The sequence below is a fragment of the Ogataea philodendri genome, assembly GCF_020536065.1.
Source record: "Ogataea philodendri strain CBS6075 chromosome Unknown scaffold20, whole genome shotgun sequence".
Taxonomy (NCBI): Eukaryota; Fungi; Ascomycota; class Pichiomycetes; order Pichiales; family Pichiaceae; genus Ogataea; species Ogataea philodendri.
The window spans coordinates 13,933-31,849 of record NW_025764096.1 but is presented as its reverse complement, the minus strand read 5'-3'; the positions used below and the strand labels follow the sequence as shown (position 1 = coordinate 31,849).

General features: G+C 46.8%; 15 protein-coding genes across 15 annotated transcripts; 7 read left to right on the top strand and 8 right to left on the bottom strand.

Annotated features, from left to right (window-relative positions):
* Window positions 1-4: 4 nt before the first annotated feature.
* Window positions 5-994, bottom strand: OGAPHI_005321 (uncharacterized protein; the record flags this gene model as incomplete). The annotated part of the gene is made up of 1 exon (XM_046206493.1): window positions 5-994. One exon carries the CDS (start codon window positions 992-994, stop codon window positions 5-7), a length of 990 nt encoding a protein of 329 aa, XP_046059754.1.
* A 387-nt stretch (window positions 995-1,381) lies between these two features.
* Window positions 1,382-2,547, top strand: OGAPHI_005320 (uncharacterized protein; the record flags this gene model as incomplete). The annotated part of the gene is made up of 3 exons (XM_046206492.1): window positions 1,382-1,559; window positions 1,750-2,215; window positions 2,376-2,547. The coding sequence occupies 3 exons, from the start codon at window positions 1,382-1,384 to the stop codon at window positions 2,545-2,547; spliced, it is 816 nt and encodes a 271-aa protein (XP_046059753.1).
* Window positions 2,304-3,704, bottom strand: OGAPHI_005319 (uncharacterized protein; the record flags this gene model as incomplete). The annotated part of the gene is made up of 1 exon (XM_046206491.1): window positions 2,304-3,704. One exon carries the CDS (start codon window positions 3,702-3,704, stop codon window positions 2,304-2,306), a length of 1,401 nt encoding a protein of 466 aa, XP_046059752.1.
* Window positions 3,705-3,760: 56 nt separating this feature from the next.
* On the bottom strand, window positions 3,761-6,421 carry OGAPHI_005318 (uncharacterized protein; the record flags this gene model as incomplete). The annotated part of the gene is made up of 1 exon (XM_046206490.1): window positions 3,761-6,421. The coding sequence occupies one exon, from the start codon at window positions 6,419-6,421 to the stop codon at window positions 3,761-3,763; it is 2,661 nt and encodes an 886-aa protein (XP_046059751.1).
* Window positions 6,422-6,539: 118 nt separating this feature from the next.
* Window positions 6,540-6,977, top strand: OGAPHI_005317 (uncharacterized protein; the record flags this gene model as incomplete). Its single annotated transcript, XM_046206488.1, has 2 exons — window positions 6,540-6,715; window positions 6,788-6,977. The coding sequence occupies 2 exons, from the start codon at window positions 6,540-6,542 to the stop codon at window positions 6,975-6,977; spliced, it is 366 nt and encodes a 121-aa protein (XP_046059750.1).
* OGAPHI_005314 (uncharacterized protein) lies at window positions 6,740-9,295 on the bottom strand (the record flags this gene model as incomplete). Its single annotated transcript, XM_046206485.1, has 1 exon — window positions 6,740-9,295. The coding sequence occupies one exon, from the start codon at window positions 9,293-9,295 to the stop codon at window positions 6,740-6,742; it is 2,556 nt and encodes an 851-aa protein (XP_046059747.1).
* Window positions 7,544-8,059, top strand: OGAPHI_005316 (uncharacterized protein; the record flags this gene model as incomplete). The annotated part of the gene is made up of 1 exon (XM_046206487.1): window positions 7,544-8,059. The coding sequence occupies one exon, from the start codon at window positions 7,544-7,546 to the stop codon at window positions 8,057-8,059; it is 516 nt and encodes a 171-aa protein (XP_046059749.1).
* On the top strand, window positions 8,109-8,324 carry OGAPHI_005315 (uncharacterized protein; the record flags this gene model as incomplete). Its single annotated transcript, XM_046206486.1, has 1 exon — window positions 8,109-8,324. One exon carries the CDS (start codon window positions 8,109-8,111, stop codon window positions 8,322-8,324), a length of 216 nt encoding a protein of 71 aa, XP_046059748.1.
* A 39-nt stretch (window positions 9,296-9,334) lies between the features above and the next one.
* On the bottom strand, window positions 9,335-11,164 carry OGAPHI_005313 (uncharacterized protein; the record flags this gene model as incomplete). Its single annotated transcript, XM_046206484.1, has 1 exon — window positions 9,335-11,164. The coding sequence occupies one exon, from the start codon at window positions 11,162-11,164 to the stop codon at window positions 9,335-9,337; it is 1,830 nt and encodes a 609-aa protein (XP_046059746.1).
* A 61-nt stretch (window positions 11,165-11,225) lies between these two features.
* Window positions 11,226-12,638, top strand: OGAPHI_005312 (uncharacterized protein; the record flags this gene model as incomplete). Its single annotated transcript, XM_046206483.1, has 2 exons — window positions 11,226-11,449; window positions 12,146-12,638. The coding sequence occupies 2 exons, from the start codon at window positions 11,226-11,228 to the stop codon at window positions 12,636-12,638; spliced, it is 717 nt and encodes a 238-aa protein (XP_046059745.1).
* OGAPHI_005311 (uncharacterized protein) lies at window positions 11,621-12,877 on the bottom strand (the record flags this gene model as incomplete). Its single annotated transcript, XM_046206482.1, has 1 exon — window positions 11,621-12,877. One exon carries the CDS (start codon window positions 12,875-12,877, stop codon window positions 11,621-11,623), a length of 1,257 nt encoding a protein of 418 aa, XP_046059744.1.
* A 141-nt stretch (window positions 12,878-13,018) lies between these two features.
* On the bottom strand, window positions 13,019-14,362 carry OGAPHI_005310 (uncharacterized protein; the record flags this gene model as incomplete). The annotated part of the gene is made up of 1 exon (XM_046206481.1): window positions 13,019-14,362. One exon carries the CDS (start codon window positions 14,360-14,362, stop codon window positions 13,019-13,021), a length of 1,344 nt encoding a protein of 447 aa, XP_046059743.1.
* A 64-nt stretch (window positions 14,363-14,426) lies between these two features.
* On the bottom strand, window positions 14,427-16,880 carry OGAPHI_005308 (uncharacterized protein; the record flags this gene model as incomplete). Its single annotated transcript, XM_046206479.1, has 1 exon — window positions 14,427-16,880. One exon carries the CDS (start codon window positions 16,878-16,880, stop codon window positions 14,427-14,429), a length of 2,454 nt encoding a protein of 817 aa, XP_046059741.1.
* Window positions 15,013-15,630, top strand: OGAPHI_005309 (uncharacterized protein; the record flags this gene model as incomplete). The annotated part of the gene is made up of 1 exon (XM_046206480.1): window positions 15,013-15,630. One exon carries the CDS (start codon window positions 15,013-15,015, stop codon window positions 15,628-15,630), a length of 618 nt encoding a protein of 205 aa, XP_046059742.1.
* A 97-nt stretch (window positions 16,881-16,977) lies between the features above and the next one.
* On the top strand, window positions 16,978-17,751 carry OGAPHI_005307 (uncharacterized protein; the record flags this gene model as incomplete). The annotated part of the gene is made up of 1 exon (XM_046206477.1): window positions 16,978-17,751. One exon carries the CDS (start codon window positions 16,978-16,980, stop codon window positions 17,749-17,751), a length of 774 nt encoding a protein of 257 aa, XP_046059740.1.
* Window positions 17,752-17,917: the final 166 nt, after the last annotated feature.

Genomic DNA, 17,917 nt, shown 5'->3' with positions numbered 1-17,917 from the left:
TGTTCTATAAAGCCATCTGGGCAAGCTTGACAACGGCCTCCTTCGATTTTGCTCCACCAATAAACCCGGCAGCATGGACGAAAATGCATCCTGGAACTCCAGTCAGCTCGCTAAGGGCATCGTCACGCACCCCACGCCAAGGCTCGGGTAATTTTTGACGGGAATCAAAAGAGGAAGCACTCACAGGCACACAAGCGATACGCCATGCAGACGACGAATCGGCGAACAAAACGTAAAGAATCTCGCCCTCGATACCCAGTTCCTTTTCCAAGTTGTATAGATGCTCTTTCCAAGGAACAAAACGGTCCAGAACAATGATCTTCCCGCTTGGGTCCACCTCGTGTCTGCTACCAATAGCAGCCTCAACGTATTGTTTGGCAGGCAAAAACGACTTGCCCATGTATTCCAGGTAATTCATGAAGGCGAACCCCATAATCTCAGATGCCTTTTCAAAAGCCTTGTCAAAGTCAGCGTCAGTTGGGTCGATGATCCAAGATGGGTTCAAGTTAGAGACCACCGAAGAAAGCTGGAAGTTTCTGTCTCTGAAATTTGGTTTGAGCTGGTCCTGATCATCATATTTGTTGATTCCGTTGTCATTAGCGTCCACTGCCTCGATGAAATCCTTGTAAACACGATCGTAAAGGAAATCGATTTCCTTGTCGTTGTCGATCTCTAAATTTTCCTTGATAATTTGCTTACCGTAATGTTTGTACACCAAACCAGCCGAAGAAAGCTTGGTTTTGAATCCAGGACCAAACACGTCCGAGAAATCTCTCTGGTGGTGGTCAAAGTACTTCTTGCCATCATACTTTCCGCTCACATCAACAACGATGTCGCTAGCGTCCCAGTCGGCCTCCTTTCTAGACCGTATCAGGTCAGAGTCTTTAAATTGTTTCAGAGTACGCAACATGTAAACGGCAAGGGACTCGTCCGCATGGAAGGTCCCCGAATGGGTGCAAATCTTCAGAGGGCTCATCTTTAGCTTTTTGGACATGAACCAATGGAAAAGAAGGTTTTACTAACAAGATGAAAAAATTGTTAAAAGTTGATAGATAAAGTGCAATCAAGTGGGGGAGTCTGGATTTTTGCAGTGTCTGGCGCGTAATTGAAATGGCCACACTACTTCACCGTAGTCCCATGATTCCTGACCATCTATACGAAATTTGTTAAATCCCCACCATCGCGGTTCGTCTGACCCCATCACCTAAATCCTCCGCCCTCAAATTGCTATATCTGGTTCCAGGAGTTGTTAAAAATCTATTTCTATCATGTTTAAGTTCAATCTTTCTCGGTCTCAGTTTGAACTGGCAAAGGTATGTTATTTTCCCCATCCAGCAACTAACATCAGTTCACCTTCTACCTACTTACCCCAATCTCCATCATGTACTACGTGGGTATTGACACAGACAAGAAATTTAACGTTCCCGGGTTTTGGCCAGATCCAGACACCTTGAACAAGATTCCAAAAGAACCGTACGAGATACAGGCCGAGCTGGCCCGGATGAATGCCGCCAGAGCTGAAAAGAGACGCCGGCTGGAAGAAAAAGCTGCCGAGCTGGGTTTGTCTGAGGAGAACTAAACTTCTACATATTGTACATAATTATTTATCGCAGTTAACATTATTTTACTTTATTTTTTTATACGTTGCATTTACTATGGCGGACAGAACGCTGTACCAACGGCTGTCAGAGTCTTCGCACCCGGTCGCGTTGCTCTTTTTCATGTTTTTCAGAATCGCCCCGCTACTAGCGTACCTATTTGGATTGCTGTTCACCTCCAATTACATCCTCAATTTCATTGTCATTATGCTTCTGCTCGCATCGGACTTTTGGAACGTCAAAAATATAGCCGGCCGGCTGATGGTTGGGCTCCGCTGGTGGAACGAGGCCAATGAGCTTGGCCAGTCCGTGTGGGTGTTCGAAACCGCAGATCCTAACAGATATATCAACCCAATTGATTCCAAGGTGTTTTGGACTTTATTATACACGACTCCATTTTTATGGCTGGTCCTTGGATTCGTGGCTGCTCTCAAATTCCAATTCCTCACCCTCATCCTGGTCGTCATGGCTATTGTTCTCACATCAATTAATGCTCTTGCGTACACCAAGTGCGACAAGTTCGGCAAGGCCAACAACATCGCCAACGACGTGGCCGGTTCCGTGGCCAGCGGCCTGTTCGGAAACGTGGGCGGAGTATTCACAAGACTGTTCTCGAGGTAATTGACTTACATCCCCTTTAAAAACTCATTAACTTCTCTATATAAATCGACCCTGTCGTTGGAAAAGTATCGTGTCCGTTGTAACTCAAAGCTCAGGTAAATCTGTCACCTCGATCGTGATGAAGTTGCGTCCGCTCTTCTCTTTGAAGATCTTCAGGTTACCGTTCTGGATCAGATTGATCAGATCGGCTTTCAACCATTCGGCAGCAGTCTTGCCCTGCCGCAGGACTTCCTCCATGTTTGGCTCGTTCTCCACCACCAGGATCCGAGTCTCGATCACGTTCCGCACAGCGCTACCATACTTGTCCTTGGACATCAGGACCTCCTGACCTTCTCTGTACTCCTTCACCGGCGTGCTGGTAGCTTCAAATCCGGTCTTTTCGTAAACAAGCTCGGCGGAGTTCGGTTGCAACCCGCCAGCCACATCGTGGTGGTGTCGCTTACGTGCCCGGGTCAAGGTCTTGCTTCTCCACCACTTGTCCAGATCAGCACGTAATCGCCGCAACGTTGTGGTCTTTGTATTAATGGAGCTGTTTGAGTCCTCCGGTTCAGCCACATCTTTGTAGAACGGCGTATTAGTAGCTTCGTCATATATGTACCCAGTCGGGAGCAAGTCTTTGTCTGTTTTGTAGTCGCTGTTGTCGAAAGAGCGGAGCTCGGAGCCAAACGAGCCCTCGCGACGAATTCGAGTCGACGTGCTCCGATTTCTTGCTGGGCGGCGTACTAAAGAACGGCCGCGCTCCAGATTGGACACGTCGTTGTAGTCGTCGATGATGTCGTTGTAAATATCCGCGCTCTGGCTCAGGAAATTATAGCTCTTCACCGACTTGATGGAACGAGCGCTCTTGGGCATTTCGTCTTTCTTTTGAGAGAACTTGTCAAACAGCTGGGCAATGAACGTCGACACAGACTTGCGCCGGTTACGGATGCTCTTGCTGGTCTCTAACTGTGTAGTGGGTGCTGGTACAGTGGACGGTTCTGGCTGATAAGGATTTAGTTGCGGTTGAGGAAGCACTGACGGTTGCAAAACTGGACGCATTGGAGGACGCTCGCCAAACGGATAGGAAGCCATGGCAAACGAAGACGAGCGTGTGTTCCTGGCCAGTGGAGACAGTATCGGCGTCTGCTGAGCAGCTGTGGGGGCGTCAAATAGACTTTGGAACTTCGGCGGTGGAAGTCCAACGTTGGTACTCGGTACTCTAGTTATGGTCCCGAACTTGGAAGCCATATTTGGCTTTGTTGGAGTGAACGACCGTTCAGTATATGGATCATTGGAGATAACGACAAAACCGTTGCGTTTTGTCTCTGAAGCAGTGAAGTAGTTCTGCATCGAATCATTAAGCGAAAACGACATGGGAGCTTCTGGTTTGGAGAAGAACGCTTCATTTTCAACTTTCTTCTGTCTCAGTGATCGGGACTTGTACAGTCCGTGATCCGAGAAGTCGTCTTTGGATGACTTGATTGTATGAAATGTCTCGAATTCCATGAGAAAGAAGGATTTGGGACCCGCGCAGTTTAAAAGTATGTCAAATCTCGATATCTTTAACGCCCAGTCTGCCTGCGGATATATGCAAGGTGATTTAATTTTTCGGTGATCGTAGCCGCTGAGCCTTTCCAAGAGATGCCTAGGAACTCTTTCTCGGTCATTAGCTTGTTAGATTTGTGGATCAGCGTCTCTTCTGGTAGACTGTCTAGCTCGAAAACAGTGCCTTTTGCACGCAGTCCCATATACTCGTGGGTGAGGCCCATGGTCTCTGATGAGATGATCTTGAGGATCAATTGGTGGAGCAAACGATCCATCTCGGTGTTGCCACAGATTTGGAGTAGAGCGTCGTGTAAGCCTGTAATTTCAACTTGATTTGGAATTCGAGAAATCACGGGTATTGGATCAACAAGATCGCTGGCAGCAATGACAAGAGTTTGAACGAATGCGGGTCTGTCCATGGAGTAGTCAAGCAAGAAATCCCAAAGCTCGCGATCGTCGCTTTCACTGACAAACTTGATTGCCCGTTCTGGGTCCTTGAGCTCGTCCACTATCAACTTCAAAGCTTTTTTATTTTCGCCAACCTTGCTCAGCAGGTAAACCAGTTCTGAAATACAGTTCTTATCTTCACAGATGGATATTGCCTTCTCAACCGAGTAATTGTAGTGACGGCTAAGAAAATTGAGCAAATTGTCCCTGTTGTAGGAGGCGTACAGTTTAACCATTTCATCCTGGAAATCTTTCACCAAAAGCTTATCGTGAGCAGACAAGGCATCCAAGTATAGGAAACTAACGTAGTCCATTCCTGAAGAGTCGAGTATCTCAACAATTTCCTGTGGAAGAATCTCGTGGCTATTTTCAACCAAAATTGCAACCGGGACAGATAAACTTTCGGAATCGAGCGGTTTTCCAGACGCGCTCAAACTGAGAATCTCCGGAAGCCGTTTGAGGTTCGGCAGAAGTAGATGATGCTCGTCCAGAAAAAGCATTATATCCGGATCTTTCAGCCAAATCAAATGGTCAACGCATTTCTCCATCTCGTCCAGTTCCAAACTCAATTGTACAATCAATTGACGGATCTCGGTTTCGTGGGTGCGAGAGTTCTCCAGATCGTCTTCCAGTTTGTCTCGAAGAGACTCGACGTCAAATAAGGCATGGTCCCATTTGTGTGCCAACCTCAAAACTTGTTCAAACTCGTTGTTTTTGATCAAATAGTCAAAAATATGATTGTAGTGCTCTGGAGAGACAAACAAGTCTCCAATTGGTGTGGACGGAATAACGTCCAGCACTAGTGTTTCTTTATTTTCTTTGAAGAATTGGGTGACCCAGTGATCCCAGCTCTTCACGACGGACTCCAAATACTCAGGGTCTTCGGTTCCTGTTGTCGCAAGCATCTCGCTAAGAAACGAAGAAGCCGCCTGCCAATCGTTCTCTGCAACCAGTTTCTTCATCTGACGTTCTCCAATGTTCAGTCTTTCCTGTTTGTCCAGCCACAAGCCGCTCATTTTCCAAGCTTCCAAGTATTCTCCGCGCAAAGTATACCATTTCAGCTGGTCTTCAATACCGTATTGTTGAACAATGACACAGTCATCTGCCGACACCAAAAACCATCTAGTTCCGTGCTGGTACAGATGGAAATCGTTAAGTCCCAGGTTTGATTTCTGATTCAATGCCACCTGGTCGACAGAATACTCTTCAAACGAGGTACGGTCCACGATCTTGAGTTCTGGAGGCTCGCTGTTCTTCACGTAGTTTAAAATCATCAGATCGTCGCCAAAATCACAAACTCCAGCAATAAGCGTGTCCTCCATCAATATATGGTGTTCCAAAGCGATTTTTTTGTCTGGCTGGTAGCGGAAACTGGAAGCGGCGGACGAAATGATGCTCGAGTTGGACGAAGTTATCGAAACACGAAACGTCCAGATATGATCGACCCAGCCTATCAAGAATCTGTCTGTATCTGTCTGGTGGAATCGAGGCCAGTACATTTCTGGTCGCGGGAAATTCTCGGGCAATTTCTCATGGAATATAATTGTTCTGGACGATATCTGAGCTACCGTGATTCCTGTATCGTTTGTCCAGATCACCAGATCATCAATAGTTTTTATAAGCGTAATAGGACCCTTTCCGCCTTCTACCACTGTATCTTGTCGTTGGCCGAGCCAATTTCGGGCAGAAAACACAACATTGCCGCTTGTTCCGCCTGAAATAAACAGTTTGGTCGATTTATAATTCTTATCGAGAGCCACGGCATGAATTGGCCGTTTAAAGTCGTATGCAATGATATCTTTCTCGTCAACGATGGAACCAATTACCACTGTTCCGTCGATCGACCCAGCGGCAAAGTACTCTCCGTCGGTGTGCAGAGACAGAATGGAACTCCTCTGAATTTTCATTGTACGGATGGCAGAGAAGTCTGGTCGGGTCAGATGAATGAACCCGGAATGCGTAGCAAATATAAACACTTCTTCGTGAAAATAGCAGCAACTTACTGCGTCTCTGTTGAAAAACCGGGCAGGCAGTTTGTTGAGACGAGAATACTTGAGTTTGGGGGGTTCTGTGCTTTGGATACTCTCAGTGTCTGACTGGTCTGTATGTTCGGATTGGGCGTCTGTTTCATTATTCGAGTTTTGTGATGCTTCATCTCGACTGTCAGCCGACCCAGTGCTCCCAATCTCGGCGGTAGTGTCCACTATCTCGTCGTTGAAAGAAGACCCCATTGTAAATACTAATATTTAAATAATGCACAGCCGGAAATAAATATTTTCAAATATTCTTCTTTCCAGCATGGCTCGTGCAATTAAAGGATCGTTGATTCAATGGTAAGTGGATCTATATATGGTTTCTAACAACAGCGACCCATCGATCAAAGCTTTGATTGTCAAGATCGACTCCGATACCCGCGACATCGTCATCGAAGAACTTGACGAAACACATTTGCTCGTGGATCCGTCCAAGATCGTCTATATCAAACAGGAACTCAACAAGATCCTATCGAAAAACGCCTACAACCCGTTCGAAGAAGAGGGACAATGATATCATCTTATTATAGAATTGTCGTGCTGACGGAAAGAGTCCAAGTTCAGGTTGCTCACGTCTCCGTTTTCGCTCACCATGTTATCGTACTCGTCGTCGTCCGAGTACACGTCGAGGACCAACTCTGGGTCGTCCAGATCGATCATCTCACTGACAAGATCCGCCCACATCGAAATAATAACGTCCACGTCGAGCAAGTACTCGACATCGCGAGACTTTTCTGATTCGGCTTTGGAGTAGAAAGTCTCGTACGCCTTGATAACGTTCTCTTGAATCCCGTCCAGCAGAAAATTCAATATCCGGTCATCCTCCAGGTACAGTAGGATTCTTGGTTTGAGGCGTGGGAGCTCGTTCTTCAAAGTGCGCATGAACTTATCCACCACCTTTTTCAATGGCTGTTCTGGATACGTTTCCAGCGGAGTGACAAACGGCTTGGCAGATTCGTTGATGAATTCGTGAACAGCATTCCGCAACGCCATTTGGATCTCGTACCGACAATCAACAAAGTCGTTCACGACCTTTGGCACTGTGCCCAACAACAAATTGAAGAATCTGTTTTCGTCAGGGTCTTCTGCTGCTGCTGCCGAGAAATTGTTGTCAATGTCTGATTTGGTGTTCTGTCCTCTAATGAACCGGTTGAAAAGTTTCTGGATGCCGCTGAAATCCAGCTCAGTCTCTCGCCGAGCATGTTCGATCTCGAAAGTAGCAATATATTCGCGCAAAAACATCAAACTCTTGATCTCGTAGAGCTTGGCCTCCACCCCGGGAACCGTTCCAAAGTTACTGTGCATCGACAAAATCGACAGATGAACGACTGCATTCGCCAGGTCGTCGAACACTCCTTGGTTCAACAACTGGTAGATCTTCATCAGCAACTTCACAGCGTTCACTATTGGTGGATACACAAATTTGAGGTTCTCTGGAGTCAATGCTGTGTTGTCGAGCGAAAATATGCTCTCTCCCCGATCCAGCTCTCTATCCGGTCTGGTGAGTGTCTCGTCGTTGATGGGATCGTCAACGCTGAGTTTGCGTCGATGGCCGATCGTGAGTTCGCGGCCGGTTTTCTTATAGCTGACGATAAACTTGTCAACGTAAACCTGCACTCTAAACACCAATCTTGTCTGTGTGTCCTCAAGAATTGGTCTAAACAGTTCACCAAGCTGGATCTTCTCTTGCAATGGGGCCTCGTGATGATACATGTCCGACTCGTCGAACCTGGTGCTGTTATCCAGATCTTCGACATCGAAATAGTTCTGCAGGATCGAGATCAACTCACACAGCTCGGAAATGCTGTTTTCACGGATGATCTTGTTTCTGAGTAAATAATAAAGTGGATCGAGCAACTGCTCGAACCATTTTGTGAGGGACAACATGTTTGTGGAGTTGTCCACTTCTTCTGTACATTTTGAAGGTTCTAATAGGAACAGATTCTTGAACATCTCGTATTCTCGTTCCATGGTTTTGATGAAGTATGCAATGTTGCTTTGCGCAAGTTGGATGCAATCTTTGGATGTGTCCTGTGCAGCAACGTGTTGCTGGATGATTGGGTTCAACAGATTAGACCGCGACTTGAAGTACTGGTTGTAACAATCGTTCAGCAGTCCCAAATACTCGGAATCCTGCATTTTGACCGCACGTTTGTACAATTCCTCAAAACATGGCTTGTATTCAACAAGATCGTGCTCGAACTGGATGTAAACGACAGCGTCCACCAAAACCGAGACGCTGGCCGAGATCATTCCGGACTCTTTCTTTTTCTCATTGATTCTCTGCTGCAAATCCGCTTCCAGTTCACGGATGCCAGTGTTGATGTAGTTTCTCACCAACGAAAGTGCTCTGATCATACACTGTTTAAATCGGTGCTTGTAAGCGCTGATCTCTTTATACGACGAGTTCTTTGGATCGTGCACGAAATCAAGGCACTTGTCTAGCTCCTCTAAGATGTCTGTTCTGAACGAGTCCTTGGTGACAATCGATACCGAACTCGAAGTATTGAGTGTCTGCACAATTGGGTCCAGGGACTCGAAAACAGTGAGATTTTTGGCCAACTCTTGATGAAGAGTGTCCATCTGGTCGATTTCTTCAATTAGCTGTGTGGATTTTGTTTGGAAATCGACCGTTTGCAAAGTGACCTGGTCGCCAATTACCAGCAGTTTATTCAAATCTCTGATCACCGCGTTTGTCTCGTCCAGGAATCCCTTGTTTTCCTTGTGGTTGTATTTCAGATAACTTTGGAACTCCAACACTTCATGGCTGGTCGATTCGTCAATCAACCACTGATCGTCCACGCTCAACAAGAAATCGTTGTTGTAGTCTGTAAAACACGACTCCCAAACCTGTTGGCGTTCCTTCGTCGAAAGAGGAAACGTGATCGAAACATCACTGTCAACAGTCGAGGAAGGCACAGACGTCAACGATTTGCTTCGTCCACGGGGTTTCTTCTGCTCAAGCGCTATCGAATCAACCGTCACGGCGCCTAATGAAGTCGTCGACGCCACAGATCCCGCTCGAGACCGCCGAGTTTTATTATCAGAAACACTCGAGCCTCTTCTTCTCATAACGTGTACAAATAAAAAATAAAGTACGAGAAAAAAAGTCTATTTTTCATTACTGACAATTTCTGGTAAATACATCCAATAATCCTCGGAAACCTTGTAATACCATGTGAGCCTCAATCTCCATAGAGAACGAGGCTGGATAATGCGAGACACCCCTGCTTGTAGGAGTTCGTGAATTATCAAGCGTCGTGTGACGTGCGCCGGAGGATCCACTTTGAAGTGTTCCTTGAGTCGATCTCCAAGATCAGACGTTCTGAAGGTGTAATGCTTCACGGTGCTGGTGTAGAATCTCGACAGTTGCTGCAAGATCTCCTCTGAAGAGGCATAATCGTCGAATAGCTCTTGTAAAACATCTATTTCTGTCTTCATCACATGCTGGGCCAAAGCAGAGATGTAATTCTGTGCTTGTTTCAACGGCTTGGTTTCGAAATTCAACGACTTAGTCAATCTGACCAGTTTCGTCCGACAAAGCGCTTTTCTGGCTGTATGGAACCTTCCATTGCGTAGTGGATCAAACTTCCCGTCCTTCATCTGCAACATATCCGAAGTAAATTCTCCACCAACCTCATACGTTTTGTCAAGAAGCTCTTCACAGCTATCCTGCAAAAGCTGCAACCGAACAGCCTTGTCGGCCATCACTTTATGGATACTGAACTTTGGCGGGTTGTTCATGCAAAAGGTGAGAATCTCGAGCTTCAGCTTGTCATCGGAACCAGGTTGTTTGTCCAGCAAATCAACCGATATTCGAGAGCCAGTAAACAATTGCGGTGGAATATACACTTGTTCAGTTTGAAGTCTGATTTGGGGGGTCGGCACAGTAATCACTGGGACTTCGGCTGGAGGGACAGATGTCTCTTCCACAGGTTTAGGCTGTTCCACAACAGTATCTATTTGGATGGAATTCTCTTGCTTGATCGTGTTGCTACCATCCTCCACTTCCGGGCTTGTTTCGCTCTCGTCCGCTGGCTCGTCTGTGTTCACAATACTGTCAACAGACTCGGCTGTTGTGTCGGCCTGTTGTGACTCAATTGTTTGTTCCTGTGTGTTCTCGTCGTCGCTCTGGTCGTCTGATCTACGTTCCTGTTTCTCAAGCTCCCGAAGACGCTTTTCATGCAACTTGATCTGTTTCTGTCGTTCGGCCTTCTTCTCCTGTGCGAGAAGCTCCTTGTACTCCTCACGGCGTTTGTTTTCCTCTCGCCGAAACTCGTCATATTTCTGCACCTCGTCCTCTACACTCCCAGTGAACTCCCATGGGTCCTCGAGAAACTTCCTGCGAACGTCCAAAGTTTGCTCCCACCAGTCCATCTCCAGCCCCATGTCACGCTTATCGCCAACGACCTCGATCCAGTGCGCATGTATCTCGACCTTGCCGTTGTAAAACACTCCCTGACCGCGCACCTGCACCAACAAGTCTCCGTTCTGATCATAATCGGTCAATTGTTGGTAATAAAGCTGGTTACGCACCTTGACACTTATCGGTGCGTCGCTCGATCCGTCACAAATCTCTAGGAACATAAAGAAGCTGTCGGGAGAAAGTTCCTGCCATCGTTCCCCAACGATCTTCCCCTGGACCTTCACGTCTTTCACCGGAAAATTATTGTACATGGTGATTCCATACATGGCGGCCTCAAATCCGTCGTTTTTGTAAACTGTTCGACAGTCCTCCAGCCTGTGCACGTCTGTGACCAACATTGGAAGAGGCCCGCTCTTGATTGTTGGAGCTGAGGGAAACAGAGCTGGAAGATAGAACTTGGCGCCGTGTTTGGTGAATTTCACCCCACTCTTGCTCCCATCGTTTTCCCCATCACTTTTCCCGTTCGTGGGTCGCGTCTGTCCCCTTTGAATGGGCGGTAAACTAAACGCTTCCATCAAATAAATAAATAATCAATAAGTTGTAAACTAAAATTATTATTTTTTTCCAGCACTCATCATGCCTCCAATCACCTGCCATATCCTCGATACCACGCTAGGAAGACCTGCCCAGAACGTCAAGTGCGAGATCAGCGTTCTGAAAGAGTCGTTTGAATTGTTTGCCACGGCTTTCACCAACTCGGATGGCCGGGTTGCCGAATGGTTGCCGGACTCCTCCAACAAGCAACTGGTTGCGAGTTTGGGTTTCAAAGACAACTCTTGGTCCATCCTGTCGCCTGGAGTGTACAAGATCAGATTCCACACCAAGGATTACTTCCTTACCCGCGACGGAAACACGTTCTTCCCATTTGTCGATATCACATTCGAAGTGCAATCACCTCCTGATAACCACTACCATATTCCTTTGCTTCTCAGCAACTACGGTTACTCGACATATAGAGGATCATAATATTATTATGCAGTTTGGAAATAATGCGTATACTCTCTAGACTGTTTATGAACGGCCATTTCGTATTGTTTGTAATGATTAAGCTCCGCACGGATTTCCTTAATCTGTTCAGGGTCTTTCGCAAGCTGCGAGTATGTATGTTTGAGTCCCTTGTTGAACCGAACGTAACTGTCTGGCGAGAAGGTGGTATTGAGGTAGATTTTGTTTGAAAATGAAACTTTCAATTGTTCAAAAGACCGGGTCTTGACAGAACTCTTGGCCTCGAGTGCTGTCGTTGCCGGTTCCTTGATTCTGTTGCTGGTCACAATTTCAAACTTCTCCTCGCCAGAGTAGTGTTTATTAATGTGATGCTTGTAGTATTCCGTATCTAGAGAAACATGAGAGTCTCCGGTGTTCTTCCGGCTCAATGACTTGTGTTTCTCAAGAGACTTCATTCTTAGAGATTTGCGCTTAATTAGTTTGTCCTGATGGTCCAGATCTTCAAAAAAGTACGTTTCTCCAATCCCCATGATGGACGAGATATAATCCAGCTCCGTTTCCAGGTCTCCTCCATCCAGATCTTGGTCGTCTCCAGCAACAAAACTCTTGTCGTCGTCGTCGCTGAGATCGACATTCAAAGATAAAGAGGACATGGAAAGGTGTTCCAATGAACTGTCGCTGTCTCTTTGGCTTTTCACCTCGACAGCGTTTTTCTTGGGACTTTTGTCTTTCCGAAGAAGTTTACCCAACATCTTCTTGAATCCTCGCTTCTCCTCTTCCTCTTCCTCACTGAAAGTGATTGACGAGGCTGGAGTGCCGTGGTCGACAGAAGGTGAGGCTGACGCAGATGAAACACTCGAACCTGTTTCCTGGAATTGGATTCTCTGGACAGAATTAACGGTGGGTACCGGAGTGGTCTGCGTTGGTGGCACAACGGGAGGCACAATCATATGTCTGTTCCTCATGTTGGGCATGGAATGGTGCTTGCCAGATTTCGGTCTTGGCTGTGAACGAGGTCTGAAAACCTCACCATTAGGAAAATAATAAGTCTCACGCACAGAGGCGGGCGGAGGAAGTGAAAGGCGAGATTCTGAGGCGGGATTCGACAATCTGGGTCTCTGGGTCCGGGGTCTTCGAACAAACCTGTCCTCTATGGTCAACAAAGAGTCGGTGCTTAGTTCACGAGGCGTCAGCATAGATCTGACGCTCCGGACAGAACTCATCGAAGACACGGAATCTCGCCTTCTCAACGGGAATCCATGGTTGGTCGGATGACTTGCCATGATCTGCGAAGTCTCCTTGGTTAGTCCAATGGATTCTAGTTCAAGCTCAATGTGAGGTAAAATTGAATGTCAATTTTTAGAAATATTTTTCGCAGCCCCCAGTGCGCATCTCCTTATTGTTGCAAATTAAAATTAGACCTGTCACAGTTTCCATGCTGCTTTTCCAATCAAAAGGGCACAAATGGTTACCAAAAGCAGAGTCCATGACTCCACAAAAGAGCTGTCGGCTAGGTCGGCCACTGCAAGTTTTGCAACCAAATGATTGGCACCTGTGCTTCCAATGTGATAGAGCTGGGAATGTGTCTGTTCGGCTATTCTGTTTTCGTACATGAAGCTGTTCTGAATGAGCAATCTTGTGTCCGAATCTGTTTCGCAGTCCCAATAAAGGTCTCCCGTAGAAATCCCAATCTCCTGTGAACCACCTTTTGGTTCACCGTAACGCAAATGCAGCGGGATTTCAAACTCCACAATATCCGGCTGTAATTCCAGCCGCAAAGAGCAACTTTCGGTAACTTTGTAGCTTGGCAGTTCCAGGTCGCTGTGGCCGTACAGCACCACATTACGGAAGTACTTCTTGGACCACTCCAATTGGAACTCGTCCGCAATGAACGTGGACGGAACATCAAGGTCAAACATCAATCGGCAACTTGGGTGGGGGGGCTCGGCATTTTTTGATAAGCTCACTTTGTATGTCGGATGCAGTCCCGTGGGCTGTACAAACGTGTGATTTGCATAGATGTCTGGGATTTGAGAGTCAAACAGGTTCAGGTACATTGATGTCGGCACAAGCTTCGAATCTCCGCGAACCCGCACCCCATTCACACTCAGATCGGTGTCTCCCGGTAACGAGTCCAGATAAAAGACCCCGACCTCGTGGGAAGAAGAACGGTTGAAAACAACTGGCTCATCAACGAGCGGCCAATAAAGCAACAGCTTGAGCTTATCCGAGTCCAAAACAAGCTCAAATGAAGCCGCCTGGCTCAGATCCTTGGTGGTCACCGGTATATCGCCGCCAATGAGACTTTTCCAGATCTGTAGGAAAGCGACGTCAATCTGGGGCTCTTCGTAGATGTATCCTCTGTACCACTCTTCGAAAAACCACGGCTTGCATTCTGTTTCAACGTGGATCAGCTTGGAGATCATCTGCACGGCGAGATCGGAAAGCTGTTTGTAGTGATCCATGTTTCGCGCGCTCTGTGGAGCCACGTCTATGCGCACTCCGGCCGGCTGACTCTCGTGACTCGTGAAGATGGTCTGTTTTGGTTTGATTGAGCGATTCTTGTTCAATTGCACGTTCAGCAAACGCAGTTTCTCCAAAATTGTCTTGTACTCGCTTTTTAACTCAGAAAAGGCGATTTCAATGCGATCTTCGCGGGCAAGCGGGGAACTTTTAGAAGCCGGAACTGTCAACACGTCCTGGGCGCCAATTCCATCAAAAACGCTTTTCTCGTCGCCATATATAAACAAAGCCGTGCGATACTTCATGTTTATTTATTTGAATTATTTTTTACCCGATTTTTCAACAAGATTATTTATTATCACTATGCAATTACTTTCTTCCCTTCTTCTTGTGCTTCTTCTCGATTCTCTTCAATGCACGCATCTCGTTCTTCATCACTCCGTCGACCATCTTATATTTACCCTTAACACCTCTTGGTCTTCCGGAAACACCCTTATGGCTTCCACGTGCAACCACAAGCGTGGTCTTAGGCTTGGTCTTCTTCTTCTTGCCTAACTTGGAGGCAAGGGCTTGGATCTCCTTAGCCTTGTCCAATTCACTCTTCGAGTCGTCATCGGCAATCAGATCACTCTTCTTCTTGATCTTCTCGAGTCTCTTGATTGCTCTCATCTTCTTTCTTCCAACTGCCTCCATCACCTTCTTGATTGGTCTGGCGTTCAGTTGCTTCATCTTCTCCTTCAAAGCCAAAGCCGCCTCCTTCGTGATTGGTCTGTTGATCTTGCTGTGTTTGTCTTCGTCCTCCAAGAACCAGTCAGGCAGTCCTTCCTTGTCTCTGAACGAGTACTTGTTAAATCCTTCCTCGATCAGGTCGTGTTTGGACTTCTGGCCAAGAGCAAGCTGGTGAGCAAGCGTCATTGCTTCCACTGTGGCCAAGTCGACCTCGTGCTTGTGTGACATGCCGTCTCCAGCTCCAGGAACAATCTCAAAGTCTGGCTCGGCCTCGTCTGACTCCGATCCAGACTCAAGTTCGGCATCAGACTCTTCAGCCTCCTCAGACTCAGATCCAGATTCTGCTTCCGCATTTTCTTCCTCATCCACCTCCTCTTCTTCCTTAGACTCTGCCGGTTTGCCATTCGTCTCGGCAACCACATCAACACCCTCGAAGATCGAGTCTCCAAAGAAGTTGTTAGCAGTCCGACTCAGTCCGCCCTTCTTCTTCTTGTCGATGGTGGCAATCAGCTTGTCGATTGCCTCGTCCTCCTCGCTCTCAATGTCGCTATCGCTTTCCAGGATCTCTCCGTCGTCAGACTCGACCTCGCTCGTCTGCTCCTTGATTCCTTCCCATTCCTCATCGTCTCCTCCACGAGCGTTCTTGGCTCTCAGTCTGGCGTCCCGCTCCATCTTGGACTCCTTGTACTGTTGGTACATCGAGTTCAGCTCATCCTCGAGATTGTCCAGCTCGTCACCAGACTCCACGATCTGCTTGTCATCGTACACAATGTCGTTATCTCGAGCCAACTCCTCGTCGTCAAAAACCATGCTCTTCTTGCCACGAGCCAACTCGTCCAACTGACCAGTCTTCTCGGCAATTTTCAGGTTGAACAAACTCTCAGACCCAATGTTTCCGGCATCGAGACCAACCTGCATGTCGGTCAACATGTTCATCTGCATCCGCTGGATCTCTTGCTGTCTGGCCTCGTTACGACGACGTTTTTCTCTCTTTTGCTTCAGCCGGACCTTCTCCTTCATCTCTTCGAGCTCTTGGTCAATCTTTTGATCTTCATCAAGCTCCTCGACTTCCACTTGATTTTCCTCTTCCTCGACATCAAGATCAAGAACAATACGAGCATGCTTCCGCCATCTGATCAACATTCTGAAATCTTTCTTACCAAGAACCTTCAGATCTTTGCAACACTCAAGGAACTCGGACGTGGTATCTTTCATCCGTTTCAAAGTCTGCCATTCCTCGCTCTCCTCGTCGATCTCAAACATATTGACACTTCCCAAAGTATTGATCACGTCGTCCTCCTGTTTCACCCAGTCCAAAAGAGCCATAGGATGGAACAAGGTGTAGTCCCCTTCGTCATAACCATCTCTCTTTCTCTTCTTGATCTCTGGATTGAACACCTTGGCCTCGTTATTTGCAGTCTTCTCAGGAAGCTCCTCGAACACCTCCTTGGGATCTAAAAGTCTAGGATCAAGCTTCTTTGGAGCCTTGAACCCCTTGCAAACCACGAAAATCTCGGCAGAAACGTTACGAGAAGCAGGGGGCTTGGTAGCCTCGACCTTGTCGAACAGCTGACGGAAAACCCAGATCAGGTTATTGTAGTCTCTAGAACGGAAAATCTTGGTCACAAACGTTCCACCGGCGTTCAAATGTTCAACCGCCAACTTCAAAGCCTGTAAAGTCAAGTGCGATTGCGTGTAAGCGTCCTGAACCCAGTTCAAACCAACGTTGGGAGCACCATCGTGCAAAACAGAGTCTGCTTTCCACGACTTCAGATGGCCTCTCAATCTGGAGCGACAATCTTCCGTGGTAATGTCACTCTGGAATGTGATACAATTGGGAATCGGCTTGATGGGAACAATATCCACTCCGACAATCAGTGAGTTGACAGGACACAGCTGCGCAGCCACCTGACACCACGATCCTGGAGCGGCACAAAGATCTATCACGACCTTAGATCTTTCCAAAAAATGGCCATATTTTTGATTAATTTGCAAAATCTTAAAGGAAGAACGAGCACGATATCCCTTCTCTTTGGCGAGATAGTAGTACCTATCAAGCCGACCTTTGGCGTTCTTCTTCTGGGTTCCGGCCATATTTAATTGTGATAATAAAAATTTATCAAATTTTTCTGATAAATTTTTTTTCGTCGATCGACCTTGAAATTTCTTCAAATCGTCTTTTTTCTTTCACATGTCCGATAATAAATACACACCGGTGATAGTTGATCTATTCACCCCCAAAGCGCCAATTCGACATCTCCCACAGGTGGACTTGCCTGTAGCTTTGCGTCGAACGCCAAAAATTTCAGGATTGGCCGACTTTCTATTGCCTTTGAAGCAACATGTTGAGGAGTTTAAAGATTACAAGTCTCAGTTCTTGAGCAAAGAATTGAAGCTCAAAATTAAAGCACAGCAGAATAAAGAGCACTTACAACGCAGTCTGGTCAAATGGAACCCGGAAACTGATCAAAACATCACAGGAGACCCTTACAAGACAGTTTTCGTGGGGAGACTGGATTATAAAGTTAACGAAATAGAATTGCGCGAAAGATTCGGACAGTTTGGCGAGATCGAACAAATCCGTGTGGTGAGAGACTCCTCTACAGGGAAAAGCAGAGGATACGCTTTCATATTGTACAAAACAGAAAACGACGCCAAATTGGCATTCCAAAAAGGAAATAGAATGGTCATCAACGACCGCGCAGTGGTGGTGGATATTGAGCGGGGAAGAGTTGTTAAGAATTGGAAACCTAGAAGATTGGGAGGCGGATTGGGAGGACGCAAGATCGTACAGAAACACAGACCAGCAGAGCATCACGAGCCTGCTCCAAAAATGTTGTATCCTCCGCCATCTTCTTACGGGAGAGGTAATTATGGTTATAGAGGACGTGGTGGCCGGGCCCCGCGTCCCTATGGTCAAAGACTTCCAAACAGAACCCCGTACAGTCGTCCTCCACGGTACTGAACCATTCCGGTGCAAGGGTTTGTTCATGAATCCTTGGCAAGAAAAAAATTATTGCCGGAGCGTGCACTCACCAGTTTGTGAAATTGTGTTTATATACATACAAAAATAATTGAAACGAGTCGCCATCCACTGATTGTTGGTTGAAATAAGGGAATCGCTGATTGTA